This window comes from Trachemys scripta, chromosome 11 (assembly GCF_013100865.1).
Source record: "Trachemys scripta elegans isolate TJP31775 chromosome 11, CAS_Tse_1.0, whole genome shotgun sequence".
In the NCBI taxonomy this organism is placed as follows: domain Eukaryota; kingdom Metazoa; phylum Chordata; order Testudines; family Emydidae; genus Trachemys; species Trachemys scripta.
In genome coordinates, this window is record NC_048308.1 from 62390416 (window position 1) to 62407727 (window position 17312).

The following is a 17312-nucleotide window of genomic DNA, read 5'->3' on the forward strand; positions in this document are numbered from 1 at the left end:
TACTTATACAGCCCAAAATGCCGTTAGCCTTCTTGGCAACAAGAGCACACTGTTGACTCATATCCAGCTTCTCGTCCACTGTGACCCCTAGGTCCTTTTCTGCAGAACTGCTACCTAGCCATTCGGTCCCTAGTCTGTAGCAGTGCATGGGATTCTTCCGTCCTAAGTGCAGGACTCTGTGAACACAAAAGAAGAAGTGAACACTACCTGTAACTGGAGTTATTGGAGATAGCTCTGCATAGTTCCAGTTCCCTCCCGCCTTCCCCTGTCTGTCAGAGTCCTTGCTGTCTGTGTGGGGGAAGGAACTGCAGTGGTGAGGGCGTTCTGCCCCTTTATCGCCTCGCCCTCAGTGCATCGTGATGCTGAGAAGAGGGAGGTGGGGGGCGCAGGAGCATTATAGCTGACACTGCTAGAAGAGGCTTTTACCGTACCCCTGAGTGGGAATATGCAGAGCCAGCTCAGAGAACTCTGGTTAAAAGTTATTCGGTTTTGTATTGTGGTAGCTTCATCCCCTGTCAAGGATCAAGACACTCTCCTCCCCCTCCCCCCCGGCTGTGCTAGGTGCTGTACACACAACGAAAAGGCAAGACAGTCCCTGCCCTGGAGAGCCTAGAATTTCTACATAGACAGCTTTGGCAAGTGATGATCTACAGCATTCTTTAGAGCAGCTGTTCCTCAGAGGTCCCTTGTGATCCCAGTCTCACCAGCCACATAAACCCCAGCTCAGCCATTCAGGCCAGGCTAAACTTTGCTCCTGTTGTGGGGAGTAGGTCCTGCAGGGTGGGACTGAAAGCTGGAGACGCTTTGTGTCCCAGAGCCAGCACCACGGTTGCTCTCGCCTTAGGAACTTGGTCAGCCAGGGGAGTAGCAGGGATGTGGAGCCAAGTTCTGTGTAGAGGTTGGTACCAGCTGTGGTACAGCTGTATAGGTGCCCTATGGGCTTCGCTTAAGGATCAGTTTCACCCTAGGTTCCCTCCTCTCCTCTGCCACAAAAACTGTCTCAGTTCTTATAGATCTGAATGGGACAAAGAAGAACACCTGAATCCACACAACCCCGTAAGGCCATTCTCCTGGAACGGTGAGGACTCAGCGCATTAACGCCTCACTCTTGCAGATCCTGCAGTGCACATTATATGGCTGTGAGGGATACTGAGCTGTCTCACCCACCGTCTGAGCGAGCTTCGGCTACCAGGACCCCAATGTTCTCGTTCTCATTCCCTGACTTCAGTGGAGCAACCAAGTTATATTCTCAAAATATCCCTAAAGGTTGAATGTACTGTGCTTACTAAGGACTGAAGCCTGCACCCTTTCTGCAACGTGCCCAGCTCATCGAATGCTTCCAGAATTTCATCTGAAGTCGGGAATCAGCCAGTGTTCAGTCATTGTGCCATGGGGTCTTTACAGTTCCTGGCCAGTGAGTCAGGGCACGTTTCTGACTGTATTTTGCCCTGTTGTAACTGTAGTGTATGTACATTTGCACAACTGCCACTTCTGGGTTCAGATTTGTGTTTAATTTGGCTGCACAGGTTTTTGTTAATTTGGCAGGCGCTGGAGTGATCAAAGGAAGAAGCTGTGTGTTCAGAACAGAACAAGGAGCAGCTGTAATTGCAGGGTAATGGGATTGATTTGTTGCTCTTGGTAAACTGGGAGTTAAATGGCAGTGCAGTGTAGCTCACTTGCTCCAAGTTGGCACCAGCCCTAACTGTTGACATATGCTAGGAAAAATCTCACGCCCAATGTGTGGGCACTGGGGAGAGAGGATGCACAGTGTTGCCAAAACGACAGGAATTTACTGCCGGCTGACTTGCACAGAGCCAGATGTTCAGCTGGGGCTGGTAGGCGAGACCCTTCTGGCTAGAAAATCCCAACATGCCTTGAGAAGAATAAAAGGGCTTGTCTTCTTGTAATTAGCTCATCTGGAAGCTTTCAGACTCCAGGCATGGAGTGTCAATCCAGGAGACTTTCCCATGCAGCGGGGGAAGGGAGTCTGTGAGGTTGGCTGGCACTGCTGGTGGGGCGGGAGAAGGACTTTTATTTCCATTCTCACCAGCAATGCTCCCCATAGACAGGGCTACAGGCTTGCTGTTGCTACCCCAGGGGGTGGACACACCCACTCGTTAAATAGACCAAGGCCCCTCCAGCTCTCCTATCACCATGGACCTGTGGTGTGGCGTATCCACGGGGCTTAAAGGAAATACACATGTTGGCAACCAGATGTCACCTGTTTCCCCATTGCCTGCAAAGTGTTAGGCTTGTACATGTGGATATTTCTTCAAGTCTTTGGGGATCTTGTACTCTCTTAGTAGTCTTATGTCCTGTCCCTTCCTCCCACAACCTCCTGCTTTCTAACAAAGACTTTGAGTTGTCTGCCTTTGATGGATCAGTGTGGTGCTCTGTTAATTCATACTGCTTCCTTTGCTGCCCGACCTCCATGGGTAAGATGCTTTCAAGTCTCTAAGCCTGACGTGGTGTTCTCTTGTAGTTGTAAAATTCGGCTTTTGCAAAAGCAAAATATTTGTAACACCCACATCTTGCTGTTGACCCCATCATTGGAAATGCCTGCCTGTGTTTCAGGGAGCAGATCCAGACTTTCCTCTCGGTCCATCCCACCAAATCCCCTTATCTCATGGCTTGACTACCGAAACCTCATCCCCTGCGAGTCCATTCAGCATACTGCCACTGCTGCTCAGGTAATTGTCCTTGCCCATCACTCTGCCTGCATCTGAGTCCTTCCACTGACTTCCTCTCCTCCCCTGTGCTGAGGAACTTGTCCCTACCTGAAAGGTCCTTCACATAGCATCTGATCTATCCACTCCATTGCCAACCAGTCCTGTGCTCCGCCAGTGGTTCCAAGATGCGGAAGCCAGAAGGGACCATAATGGTCAAGACTGACCTCTTCTGTGGGATGGGGCCTAGAATTCCACAGCGTGAATCCTGTGCCAAGCCCAGTAACTGGGAGTGGGCTAGAACAGTTTTCTTTAAAATACCTCCTTTGGGATCCACCAGCATGTCCTGAGAAGGGTGAGCATGCACTGTCCCCTGTGGCATGCTCACCTTCTCAGAACATGCAGCCCTGCGTGCTGGGGGACTGTAGCGAAGAGGGGGAAGCCTACGAGTTGCATGGTAGCTCTCTGAACTGGGTGCAGGCAATGTAGGCTGCTGTTATCCTGGCTGGGTGTGCAATGGTTTCACTGACTTGACTTGAAAAGCGATTTTAGCTGAGCCGGTGCATGCTCTGGAGGTCAGGCCTATGGGAATTATGTTGCCCTGGGATGCAGCTCGCCACTTTCCCAAGCACACTGGTCTGTACCTGGCGTTCTCTGCGGTGCACTTAGATTCCCAGCCTGGGGTTCAGGTTTTTCTGTAACCTTTTTGGCTGACTGGCTAAGGGTACATCTACACTACAGGGGGGAGTCGATTTAAGATACGCAAATTCAGCTACGTGAATAGCGTAGCTGAATTTGACGTATCGCAGCCGACTTACCCCGCTGTGAGGATGGCGGCAAAATCAACTTCTGCGGCTTTCTGTCTACGGCGCTTACTCCCACCTCCGCTGGTGGAGTAAGAGCGTCGATTCGGGGATCGATTGTCGCGTCCCGATGGGACGCGATAAATCGATCCCCGAGAGGTCGATTTCTACCCGCCGATTCAGGCAGGTAGTGTAGACCTAGCCTAAGAGTTGTCAGAGCTGTGTAGGCTCCTGGTGGCCGAGCTGTGAGAACAGAAGGGGAAGGAAGCGTTGCTAAGTTCACATTCGCAGGAAGAAGTTTCCAGCATGACCCCTCAGCAGAGCCGCGAGAGGCTTGCTGCAGGGAATCCCAGCGCGCTTGCAGGAGGAATTCGATTTTCCATCCAAGAACAAATAACTGAAACTCCGTTGAACAGGTGCTAGTGTCAACTGGCCCCCAGAGCACAGCTGCTGCCAGAAAGCAACAGATGCTGCTTTACATGAGCATTCATAATCTGCAATGTTCTCCATTAGGAGCTGGGGCACGTGGGAGCGTGGCCTTGGGAATGGAATCACGACTGAGGATCTGCACTAGTGCTGGTCTGTCTCTGTGACTTGTAAGCAGCACGTTCGCACGCGGAAGGCACCGGCAGTGCTGTACATGGTTCATCTGAAGAGAGCACCGGGCACCAAAGTATGCTGTCAAGAGCCACGTTCTTTGGTGCCCGGGGGGGCAGCAGCAGCCTAATGCAAGCTGGCATAGCGGTGGGAGGGGAGGGAAAGGGCCAAGCAGAACTAGAGCAATGTCTGCCCCATCCTCCGTTACTTGAGGCCTTGTTAAGCAATTAGCCTGTAGCATGTTGTGTTTTCCTTTTAACTGCATTTGAGTTGTAACTGAGTGAGTGTGAATGTTGGCACCATAGCAGGACTCAGGGCTTTCAAATACAGCGGGGCAATACCCTGAGTCCTTTTCATACAGGAGTGCCCCCAGTCCCCCCCTAAATACACTCCCACAGCACCGCACCATGGGATCTGATGGCAAAGCCCTTAGTCCAGAGACGAAGCTTACCCAAGAGGCCAGGCTCAGACCGATACTTTTGTGCAATAGTTCAGGCTTAATTCGTTCTATTGGCTAGCAGAGTATCCCAGGAGAACACCTTTTCCTGAGAGCCCTCGCCGTTTCTTTACTGCTGCCTACACTCGCTAGAGACTCCCCCACCTACGTCACATGCTGCATAGAAATGACGACCCTGATTCTGGGTGTAACATGGGTCCGAACCTGATTTAGCTCCCTCTAGAACCCAGGTACCTCTGCAGTCTGTAAGCTGCAACTAGCAGAGTGGAGCAAGGCACGCAGGGCCGTGGTGGGGTGCAGGTCAGTGCTAAGGGCTGAGAGTGGTGGGCTGGGGCTTGCTTGGCATGGTGCATCTCTACCTGTAGCTGTATCCCCACCAGGGCAGAGTGGGAGAGGTACATTCCGTCTCTCTCCCTATGGCACTCGTATGTACCATCCTCTCTGACCGGCATGTGCCACGTCTAGTGCCAGTCAGACATGATACGGGCTGAGCAGGCATCCAGGCATTTAAACACACACGCAGGCGGTCGCCTCCTCGGGGAAAAGTAATGCATGAGCTGCAGAGAGTGAATGGATCCGGCTCCAGGTTCCCTGTGATGACCCAATTGCCAGTCGGGGCTGTGGGGAGCTGGAGTCTTCACAGGCAGCAAACCAATGGCCCTTAAGGTACAGCAGGAAGCAACTTGGGCTCATGTGAGACGAGGAGACTGACGCCCCCATTAAAACCGGCCCTGCGCACAGCAGCTGGGCGTACCCACGCAGCAGTCAGCAGGTGTGATCGCAGCACAGGCAGACATACCTGAGCTACCCTTAGCCTCGCTGGATCAGACCAAAGGGAGCTCCGCTAACAATAGCCGTGTAGGGGCGGCAGGAGCACGAGCCGGCCTCTCGAACACAGTGCTGCCCAGGACCCGGGTGTGCGTTGGAGAGGCTGCCCCTTGCCGCAGGCTCTCGTTGTTACTCGCACTAGCTTTGATCTAGCTAGAGCAAGGTCAGCTTGGGTATGTGTGCGCGTGCTGCCGTCACACCTCCTGGCTGCAGGGTAGACATGCCCGTGGGGGAGCTGCTGCACGTATTCTGCGCTGCCGCGGGGCTGCGTTACGTTACACCGGTGGAGCTGTAGATGTTCCCACAGCAGATCAGTCCTAGCACTGGCAGTGGGGTCGTTTTCTATTGAACGAGCCTGTCTGGGCTTTTCACCCCCCAGGTGCCAACTCTCTCCGGCTGAACTTAGGCCCTTGATATCACTCCCAGTGAACCCTGGAAAGGCGGCTGAGTGCCAGTGGTCTGTACCTCATTCCTGTGCTTTGCCCTGCCCTGCGAGGGCCCTTGGCAGCTGACTGAAGCCACCCCAGAGCCAAGTTCAGAGGTAACTTGTTTTGTGCCTGTCAAACATGATGCGCTCTTGAGAGACACAGGGAGTTCTCCCATAAACCCTGGAAAGAAGTAGCATGTGTTTGCTTTCCTTGGGGGAATCTGACAGGGAACGGAGAAACCTATCACATGACCCTTACTCCCCTCCCCGGGTCCCACGCACACACATTCCCTTCTCCTCTTGGTGATAATCCCCTCTGCTGATTAAAACCCTGGGCTGCTGGAGAAAGGCAGCGTTTCCGGGGTAGTGGTGGCAGGCCAGGCATGGATGGCAGCAGGTGTTTCTTGGACTCCGCTCTATTCTCTTGTGTAATTTGTATGAACTGTAACCATTGGTTGCTATAAGGAAGAATAATTAGTAATATTTATGTATGTGCTGGCTGGTGCTCCAAGCCTCGAACTGCAGAGAAAGGAGACACGTTTGTCATTTGTATGAATTCCATCTCTGCATGCTGCCTGTTTCCATCTCGCCCTTGGCTGTGCTGTGGCATTTCCACTGGAAACAGTCCCCGCTGCCCCGTATGGGAACTAACCACTACAAGCAGAGGAAGGAAATGGGAAAGACGGGGGTGGACAGGTGTTACTGGACTTGCTGGGCCAAGTTTGGCAAGTGTCGCTGGAGAATAAGCTTCTGTTGTCTGTCACAAGCCTGAGCGCGTTCCTGTATGGATCCAAGCACAGCAAAAAGTTTACCCAGTTAACTTAGGCCCTGATTCAGCAGAGCACACTTCATGTGCAGTGTTTGAATGGGGCTCTCAAAATGTAACATGCTCCTTGGACCTTGTGACGGGGTTGGGACTCACCACCGCAGCGCCTCCTACTGGTGGGCTCGGGAATTAGCTCAGTCCAGTAGAGCGCCCTCTTCTGGTGGTGTCCCGCCCCTTGTCTCGCCCTTGGTTGGCGTGTGGACCCGCGTCGCTCTCCGGCTTGCGGCGTCCTCTTCCGGACCACTGCCCTCCGGCAGTGCCCCTTAGTCCATCCACACCCCCTTGTGGGGGTGGGGGGATTAACAGGAGTCTTTGCACTGGCCTCAGCGGCCTGCCGCAACCCCCAAGTCTAGCCCCTCTTACGTCAGGGGGCAGGTTGCAGCCTGACTCGGCCACTGCTCCACGGCCTGGTGCAGCACAAGGGGGTAAGGGGGGGACCCAGGCCCGCTCGCTACTCTGGGTCCTGACCCAGGGACCCTCTAATGGCAGCCTCTCGGCCCTCCTTCTCTCTCCTTGCCTTCAGCCTTCCCTGGGTCACTTCCCCTCGGACCCCATTGCACTCTCTAGGCCCTTCTACTCAGGGCCGGCAGTCTGGCAGGTATCAGGCTGAAGCTCCACTCTGCTTCCCTGAGCCTGCCCAGCACTGCGCTGTCCTGGGTGCTGGTCTCCTGCTCAGGAGACAGATCTTCCTCCCTGAAGGTCTGGGACAGACTGACTCTCCTCTCTGAGCAGCCTTTTTATAGGGCTGTGCCTGGCCCTGATTGGCTCCCAATAAGCCCTTCTCTTATTGGTTGCTGGGCTGCACAGGTGCACTGGCCTGCTGCAGCCCCTTCTAGCATGGGGGTGGGGCAGACACCCCACCACAGACCTCAATGCCTTTGCCTGCAAAACTCCTAATAATTGTGGCTCTGTCTAACCGCCGTTAATGGTCTGCTGTGGTAGGGTCTGCTTGTCTCAGATCCTAGGCACAGCAACACAAAATGTATCTCCCTTGTTTGCTTCGATAACACACTTGCTCCTGATGTGATTGGCTTCTCGTTTCTGTTCCAGAGGTGGTATTTCCCACCACAGTGAAGGCATGTAGGAGAGTTTCCTGTGTGGTGGACGTAAAGGAATGTGATCAGAAAGAGGGCCATATAAACCTCGTTTGCCTTACTGATTGTCTTCAGCTTTGGGAGAGAACTCTCAGGGATTCTGCCAGTCTAGCTACCCCCATGTACCGCCTCATTGTCAGGTGGTCTAACATTCACAGTCCAGTGCCCCTAGTTCAGATCAGATTTATCCAGCCACTAACACCGGTGCACCAGAGTACAATCTTACCCATGAAAGACATTGTTTAAAAAGTCCAGGCTAACCAGCTACAGAACCAACCAGGGTTCATTCAGTTTATGCCAGTAACGAATGAGCAGAGATGGGAGTGTGAACCTTTCCGCCTAAAGCTACAGTCACTACGTTACACCTTCAGAAGAACAGCAGCACTTTTAAAATACTCACCCAGCGTTCTAGCCAGTCAGCTAATAAGATGCCGTGCATCTCAGGAACTCCCAACCCTGACGCCTGGGAGCAGTGCAGACTGCAGTGAGGAAGGGGAGCCTAGGAACTAGTATTACTCCTGATGTGACCGGTTAGCACTGTAGCCGTCGTGCTCTGCTCCAATCGTCCTACCCCGGCAGCGGCACGCGTGTGGCTCAATCTGTGTATCTGCACAGAGCCCTGTTGGTGTCAGCATACAAGGTGATCTCTTGTGGGTGGCATTTGTGGGCAGTAAAGGCCTGTGGTTCCGGTGCACTCAGCGTTGACATCTTCCCAGCCGAGGCTCTGCAGGGGCGTGTCCCGCTGTTGCATTGAACCATGATGTGCTTGTTTTTGACGTCTCTGTTTTCTTCTCTTACAGAACATTTCAGCACAGAAGTCAGTCTTTTGCAGCTGATTGGAGATCCCCCACCGGAGCAAATAACCAAAGTCAATGGCCCCGACAACACTCTCGCCTATGTCTTCGGGCCGGATGCCAACACCGGTCAAGTGGCCCGGTACCACCTGTCTAACCCCTTTTATAGAGACTTCTCGCTCCTTTTCCATGTTCAGCCCACCACCGACAAGGCCGGCGTGCTCTTTGCCATCACAGATGCCTCGCAGACGGTCATCTATGTCGGAGTGAAGCTCTCCGCCGTGCACGACAGGAAGCAACAGATCATCTTCTACTACACAGAGCCGGGCTCCGAGAGCTCGTATGCAGCTGCAACGTTCTCCGTGCCTTCCCTAGTGAACGAGTGGACTCGCTTTGCCATCAGCGTGGAGGATGACGAGGTGGTTCTGTACCTGAACTGTGAGGAGTTTCGCCGGGTTCGCTTTGAGCGCTCTCCCGATGAGATGGAACTGGAGGATGGGGCCGGGCTCTTTGTGGCTCAGGCTGGAGGGGCTGATCCAGATAAATACCAGGTAAGTCCCCCACAGCCCCAAATCACAGGTTCCAATGAAATCAGGAGCATGAAATGGATAGGGAGAGCGGGCGCATGCGCGCGCGCGTGTGTGTGTTTGTGTGAGAGAGAGAGAGAGAGAGAGAGTGAGTGAGGGGTGTAACTTGGTTTTTTGTTTAATTCCTTTTTTAACAGGACTACAGCAAAAAAGCTGAAGGTGAAACCCTGAAACTTGGCCCAGACGTGGTCCTCGTTGGTGGGGCTTTGCCTAGATTTGGGGGTCAAAAGGGTTTTATATTTAACAGGCTGTGGCAATGTCCTAGTGAACACTCCTGGGAGAGCATGTATCTGCATTTCTCAGAAATCGTTTACAATGGGAAAGTTTGCATATCATTTCCAAGAATGGGAGCACTAGCGTGTGGAATGGAATGCAAGTGGGATTCAGTGGCGGTGCTCTGTTTCCGCAGCACCTAGCGCTGCTTTCCAAGTCTCTGACAGAACGAGAGCATGCCCTATCGTGAAGAGCCGTTTGAATCCGCGCTCTTCTAAAAATACTTCTCCTTTGCTGCCTGTTGGCTTGGCTGATAAAATATTATGTGTTCGCTGGAAAATTTTAATGGCACCAAAGTCTATCTTTGTTATCGGATATTTGACTATTTGCCAAGATAGTTGCAAATACTTAGACAAGCAAGGAGAGTAGGTGATTAGTGGAGACATGTTTTTAAAACTGATGGCCTTTTAACAGGGTTATACAATGTTGTAAATGAAACTCTTTTAAACCTACGTGGAAACATTACCGTGAGAACAGAGCACAACTGTTTCTAACAACCAGTAGTGCTTGCAGTTAGAACTTTGTCTTAGATTGAACTCCTTGTACAGGAACAACATATGCTAAGAAAAACTATGATTGTTTGTTTTTAAAGTTACTAGTCTCACAAATCATAGAATCACAAAGTTCCCTTGTTTCTAAGTTTAAAAATTATTTGAACTAGTGACTATAATTGCTACAGTTCAGACCCAAGAGACTTAACGCGGGGAGGGAGGGAGGTCACTAAAGTTCCCTAGGGAACCAGAACAGTTAATAATTATTGGTCAGCCTGCTTGTTCTCAGGTTGCCCTGGAGTGGGGAAGTTAATCTTTCACGTTTTAGTAAGAGCCTTGAACCCAGTATTCCTGGTAGGTGGCAGGTGTTTGCTTGTTCGGTGCGAAAGCATGATCAATTTGGAAAACAAGGGTTCTAGAGCAGAAAAACTGCATGTGAGAGAAAGAGGATGTTCATGAATTTCTCCTAAAAGACCAGGAACTGTCCCTCCCCAGAGCTGGCCCGCAGTGCTGTGGGGAGAAAGCTTTATGCTGGTGAATGGCGCAGGGTTCAGAAGGGTGTTAATACAAACACACAATCCGTCTCCCCAGCAACTGTCACTGGAGTTGCTGACTGCTACTTTCCAGCCACTGTCCGAAGTGAGCGTTGGCAGTGCTGGCGGGAGATGCCGAGGGATGCCATTCACAGGAACCCTGCCCCGGTTCAGATTCATGGAGCGGTCCCAGCTGCGTAGTGCTATAGGATGGGATTTTCAAAGGAAGCCTAAGGGAGTGAGCTGCTCACCCCTATTCTGGTCCCTGTGCACCAGGCGTATGGGCTGGAGAGGTGTCATGGGGCCCTAAAGCCCCAGTAGCTGGCTGTAGGAGGGTTCCCCCAGTGCAAGCACTGCAGAAGCAGCTGGAAGGCTGCCCTCCAGGGACCTCCTGAGTTCTGGTGGAGGAGGCGTGCTCTGGTGGGCTGCAGCACCCTGGCCTGCATACCTGGGGCAGCCCACAGAGGCTGCCCTAAAGCAGACAGGGCTCTGGGGCTATCTAAGTCACCCCAGGGCTTCTCCAGTCCTTGGAGCAACCCAGGATCAAGCACGGACAAAGGTGGCTCAAAGCCCCCTTAATACCCACCCACACGCCCACCCTGGGACGAGCCTCCTAGAGGCCTGGGAAAATCCCCATGGTATAGCCAGCTCCTCCCTACACCCCCAACAGAAGGTGTGTCTCACAGATTTAGGGTCAGAAGGGGCCATTCTGCTTATCTGGTCTGACTGTCTGTGTAACTCAGATGCCTGACTCCCATAGAGATGCTGACAATCCAGGGCTAAATCCCACTAGACTGGAATGGGGCAATCGGACAATTGGGCATTAGTTATTTTATTGTTCAATAACTAGCAAAAAGGATTCCTTCTGGGTAATCAGTGGGAGTGGGGAAACGCACTGGGCAAATGCCTGTTCTTCTATGCCTGGTTAACTCTTTGTGGCCTTACCATGCAGTCGCTGAGGGCGGTGGGGGATATCCATAGCGTAGGCTGCTTTGGACACAGTTCCCAATCTAAGGCCTAGTCTACACTACAGCGTTTGGTCGACACAAGGCAGCTTACCTTGACCTAACTCTCTATACGTGTCTACACTACAGTGTCACTCCCGCAGATGTAAGTCGCCCAGTACACCGAGCTAATAACTCCATCTCTGCGAGAGGCCTAGTACTTAGGGTGGTGTAGTCATGGCAATGCAGTGTCCATGTAGACCCTGCATTATTTACATCACCTGGCTGGCAACCCCGCATGGGGTTCAGAGCTGGAGTGGCCCCTCCCCCGCCATGGGGCTGACAGCTTGAGCGGGGGGCAGGGGAGCCAGCTGTCAGTGCTTCACTTCAGTGGGTGGAAGTGCACCTGGCGAGGATGCACACCACCGAGAGAAGGAGGGTAGTGTGGACATAAAAAACAACAGTAATTACTGTAATGGCTGTACTTCACTTAAGTTGACTTAATTTTGTAGTGTAAACGTGCCCTAAGCTGGAAGAATTTATGTAGTGCTTCTCAGTGGGAGACATAACCCGCCTTGTTGCATAGATGGATTACAGCGGGATGCTCTGCAGTTGTACACAGCAATGGCAGGATGCGTGTGGCTACTGGTGTGTGCGCCTTTCGTAGACCCAAGGCCAGAAGGGGCCATTGTGCTCATCCAGTCTGACCTCCTGTACAGCACAGGCCAGAGACCTGCCCCAAAGTCATTCCTAGAGCAGAGCTGTTAGGAAAACAGCCGATGTTGACTTAAAAATTGTCAGTGATGGACATACCCCTTGGTAAATTGTTCCAATGGCTAATTACTCACTGTTAAAAATAAATAAATGCTTTTTTCCCAATCTGAATTTGTCTAGCTTCAACTTCCAGCCATGGGAGTGTGTTAGAGCTTTCTCTGCTAGACTGAAGAGCCAGTTATTAAATATTTGTTCCCCATGGAAATACTTATAGTCACCCCTCAGCTTTCTCTTTGTTAAGCTACATAGATAGACTCAATGAGCATAGTCACTACAAGGCATGTTTCCTAATCCTTCAGTCATTCTCATGGCTCTTGTCTGAACCCTCTCCACTTTCAACATCCTTCTTGAATTGTGGACACCAGAACTGTGCACAGGATTCTAGCAGCGGTCACACCAATGCCAAATATTGAGGTAAAATAACCTTTCTGCTCCTATCCAAGATTCCCCTGTTTATGTATCCCAGGTTTGCATTAGCTCTTTTAACCACAGCATCACACTGGGAGCTTCTGTTCAGCTGATTATCCACCATGACCCCCAAATCTTTTTCCTGGGAACCCATGATTTTGAAAGAGTCCCCCATCACGTAAGTATGGTTTATCTTCTCACATGGAATTTAGCCGGAGACGTGTCCCAGTGTTATGGGCACTGCCAGAAATTTAATGATGAATTGCGGAGGGGGTTTACTGTTAGTAAGTTCTATGAAACCCTGAGCAGAGATTTCAGGCAGGGTGTTTAGAAATAGAATATTGATTTGGAGTCAAAAATGAAAAAATGTAAGGAGCGTTAATCTGTGACTGTCTTTGACCAGGAAGGCTGGTGCAGATGCATCCCCTGAAGCAGCTGATAAAGTGCACAAAGCAGTGTGATCATTTCCTAAACCACCGCAAGGAAAACAGTCTAGATCAGTGCCTTCACGCTGGTTCTCAGAGTTGCTGGGCTCTAGGGGATTACTTCTTTTTTATTAGCATTGCCTCTGTTGAAGTTTGTTTCTACAGAAACTTCTCTGTGCTGTTAAAGTGAATCCAAATATTTATTCCAGTGTCTCATCCAGAGTGACAGATGAAGTGGAAATAACTAACTTTTCATCTTCGACTTAATTTTCAAATTTATGGGGCTAGCGACCCTTGTATTTGTGGTATGCTTTGTGCCTCCCACTGAGATCAAACCTGGGTGGCATTTCTCCTTCAGCTGTCTGGCCCTCTGGGGTTGGTGCCAGTGAACTAGGCACTGAATATATAGTATCTCCAATGGGCTTACTGCTTCTAAGGAGCTGGGGGAAAGTTGAAGGTTTATTTGCTTCTCATTGAATCTGAGGAAGGATGCGGATTTATAAATAAAATAAATAAATGAATGAATGGAGATATCCTATCTCCTAGAACTGGAAGGGACCTTGAAAGGTCATCGAGTCCAGCCCCCTGCCTTCACTAGCAGGACCAAGTACTGATTTTGTCCCAGATCCCTAAGTGGCCCCCTCAAGGATTGAACTCACAACCCTGGGTTTAGCACAGGGTGAGTCAAACATTTGCTTCGCTCGGGAGCATGATTCTGAAGTCATTTATTTGATCTAGTTTTTGCCTGAATTAAATTGAGTAAAACTATTTTCCATTTTTTAAACTGAACTGTAATTAATGCGTTTCAACTTCATGAATGCCCACCTAACTGCCACACAGACAAGGGCTACAAATCACTGGTTTGAGCATTGGCCTGCTAACCAGTGAGTGCAGGGTGGCCGGGACTTTGAGAAGAATTACATGGAGCAGCTGGAAGCACTGCACCGGGCACAGAAACAACGGGCAACTCCATCAAGACAGCTAGACAAACGGCTCTGTTGTTCTTCCCGAACTGGTCTGTGGAGTCACGCAAAGAACCACCAGTGCAAACTAGAATTGTCGACAAGGCACCACCTTTATCAGTGCTCCTGCCGTCCTGCTGCTGGTGGTGCTGCACCAGGGGGACATTTCCCCGAAAGAGCTTGGAATAGACACGGCCCATGGGGGGGGGAGGGTTGACTGGGCTGTGTTGCTGGAGCAACAGAAGGTGTCAAACACACTGATGACCCCAAAATTGGGGGACTGGTGAATAATGAAGAGGACAGGTCGCTGGTTCAAAGCAATCTGAATTGCTTGGTAAACTGGGCTCAAGTGAACAATGTGCATTTTAATCTGGCTAAATGTAAAAGTATACCTCTAGGAACAAAGGACATAGGCCATACTTACTGGATGGGGGACTCTATCCTGGGACTGCAGCTGTCTATAGTGCCTCCTGTAACAGCTGCATGACAGCTACAACTCTCTAGGCTACTTCCCCATGGCCTCCTCCAAACACCTTCCTTATTCTCACCACAGGACCTTCCTCCTGGTGTCTGATAACGCTTGTGCTCCCCAGTCCTCCAGCAGCTCACCCTCTCACTCTCAGCTCCTTGCGCCTCTAGCTCCCAGCTCCTCACACTCGCACCACAAACTGAAGTGAGCTCCTTTTAAAACTCAGGTGCCCTGATTAGCCTGCCTTAATTGATTCTAGCAGCTTCTTAATTGGCTCCAGGTGTCCTAATTAGCCTGCCTGTCTTAACTGGTTCTAGCAGGTTCCTGATTACTCTAGTGCAGCCCCTGCTCTGGTCACTCAGGGAACAGAAGACTACTCATCCAGTGACCAGTATATTTGCCCTCTACCAGACTCCTGTACTCCACTGGTCTGGGTCTGTCACACCAGTGGGATGCTGTGGGCAAAAGAGCTAATGTGAACCTTGGATGCATAAACGGGGCAATCTCGAGTAGGAGGAGAGAGGTTATTTTAGCTCGGTATTTGGCACTGATGCAGCTGCTGCTGGAATCCTGTATCTAGTGCTGGTGCTCACAATTCAAGAAGGATGTTGATAAATTGGAGAGGTTCAAAGAAGAGCCAGGAGTATGGTTAAAGGATTAGGAAACCTGCCTTCCAGTGATAGACTCGTGGAGCTCAATCTCTTTAGTTAAGGTGACTTGATTACAGTCTGTAAGTACCTGCATGGGGAACAAATATTTCATAATGGGCTCTTCCGTCTAGCAGTGAAAAGTATAAGATATAATGGCTGGAAGTTGAAGCTAGCTAAATTCAGACGGGAAATAAGGTGTACATTTTTAACAGTGAGGGTAATTAACCACTGGAACAGCATGACCAAGGGTCATAGTGGATTCTCCATCACTGACAATTTTAAAATCAAGATTGGATGTTTTTCTAAAAGATCTGCTGTAGATATTATTTTGGGGAGGCTCTCTGCCCTGTGTTATACAGGTGGTCAGACAAGATGATCACAATGGTCCCTCTGGCCCTGGAATCTACGATTGTATGAATCTGTGAACACCAGCCAGCATCAGTATCTTCAAAGCTGTGTTTACTTTGGTGTGGTTTGAATGGTGCATGTCAAGGCAGCTGGTTTGACGTGTCCCATCCCCAAATCATTCAGGAATGCTGTCTGAGCATGTGAGATTGGGTTCCAGCAGGGGGAAGGTTTCTACATAACCACGTTTTATTCATGTTACTGACTGTGAGTTGAGAGGATAATTAGTAGACAAAAAAGCCGGTAGAGTGCTGTAAGAGAGAGCACTTGGGAAGCACATGAAAGCGAGACTCACGCTTGCTATCAGAAAGCCTTTCACACTGTTCAGTCAGTGTCTCCTTGTGCCAGATCCTTGGTTAGGGTTTAGATAATGATGATGAATCATGTGCTATTGAACTAGGTCAAGGAGCGTTTATCCGTGAACGCATCAGCATGAGGTGCTCTTCCCTGTGTGAGCGTCTTGGCCAGCGCTGCCTCCTGCTCAGGGGTTGTGTACACAAGTGGAGTGCAAGGAGAATTCATCTGGAATAACCCTCCACAAAAGTGTAAACGACTCAATTCCACCTCTCTCCGACGCCTGGATATCGCCTGGCCTGGGTTCTGCTAGCGCTGTCTGCGTGTAATTAATGGACATGCTAAGGCTTGCAGTACAGCCAGACAAGTGAATCTTTTAACTCTCTGGGGCCTCTCTGAATTCAAAATTGCCATGTACTGGCCCCAAAGCAGGGTCTCTGGTATGTCCCATAGACCAGTTACCTTACCCACAGGGGATCCCCCAGCCTACCTGTGGGCTTGTGCAGCCATCCAGCTGCCAACACCTGTCCCCCAAGTACTCTCCATGTAAAGTGGGAAGAAGCTAGTGCCAGCCCAGAGCACAAAACCTGGCAGACTCTAGAGCTGACACCAGGAGTGGCCAGGGGAGCCTGGATTGGGTCTGTTAGAGCATTAGCTGCCATGGTCAATGTAAGTCCTAGAACACACTGACCCATTGGACCAATGCTGTTGAATTGGAATAGGCTTGGCTGGTTTTCAAGGGGTCTACATTTCCACCCTCCTCCAGCAGCCACAGATCTCCTACCAAACACATTTTTCTTCCACTGCCATCTTCCTGCCCCCGTGTCCTGCCCCATAGATGTTCCCCCCCCAAGCACCAGGAGTCAGTGACTCAGTCCACAGCCCGTCTCTCACACTCGAAGGTGTTGGTGTGGAGCCTTACAGAGACGCTGGATGCTCTCCTCGGTCACTGGAGATTGCTTTTCCCCCAACATCAGCTAGAAAACCAAACTGCAGTCACACAAGCAAAAGCCATTTGGGATCCTCTTAAGCCAAATGCATATGTAGCGAACCTTTGGCCCTCCTGCTCTCTGTGGCTGGTAACCCCGTCCAGGAGCTGTGGTTCTGAGTAATTCTCTTGAGGCACAGCGGTTTGCATAGCCATGTCAAGAAACTGACCCGCTGACGAGACATAAAGCAGCAGAATGAATTGGAAACACCATTGTCTCTTAGCGTCCGGTCACGAGCGAGCGAGTCGAATCCAGGACATCGCTGTGGGCGTGACATGTTAGGGTGTCATGGCGGGCAGTGCGTCACTGTGGGTTGGGTGGGGCATGGTAAGGTGTCATGGCGGGCAGGGCAGGGTGTCACTGTGGGCGGAACATGGGGTGTCATGGCGGGCAGGGCATCAATGCGGGCCATGGTGGGGTCTCATGGCAGGCAGGGCAGGGCATCACTGTGGGCGGGACATGGGGTGTCATGGGGGGCAGGGCGTCACTGTGGGCGGGACATGGGGTGTCATGGGGGGCAGGGCGTCACTGTGGGCGGGACATGGGGTGTCATGGCAGGCAGGGCGTCACTGTGGGTGGGGTGGGGCATGGGAGCGCGGCATGGCGGGCCGGGCAA

At 51.2% G+C, this 17312-nt stretch overlaps 1 protein-coding gene across 5 annotated transcripts in view; it reads left to right on the forward strand.

The window, feature by feature from the left end:
- Positions 1 to 17312, forward strand: part of COL18A1 (collagen type XVIII alpha 1 chain) — a 252301-nt gene that overhangs the window by 166120 nt on the left and 68869 nt on the right. For all 5 annotated transcript variants that reach the window (XM_034785179.1, XM_034785177.1, XM_034785176.1 and 2 more), the window contains one exon: positions 8499 to 9043. In XM_034785179.1, the coding sequence (XP_034641070.1) occupies positions 8499 to 9043 (545 nt within the window). The remainder of the gene's footprint in view (positions 1 to 8498; positions 9044 to 17312) is intronic.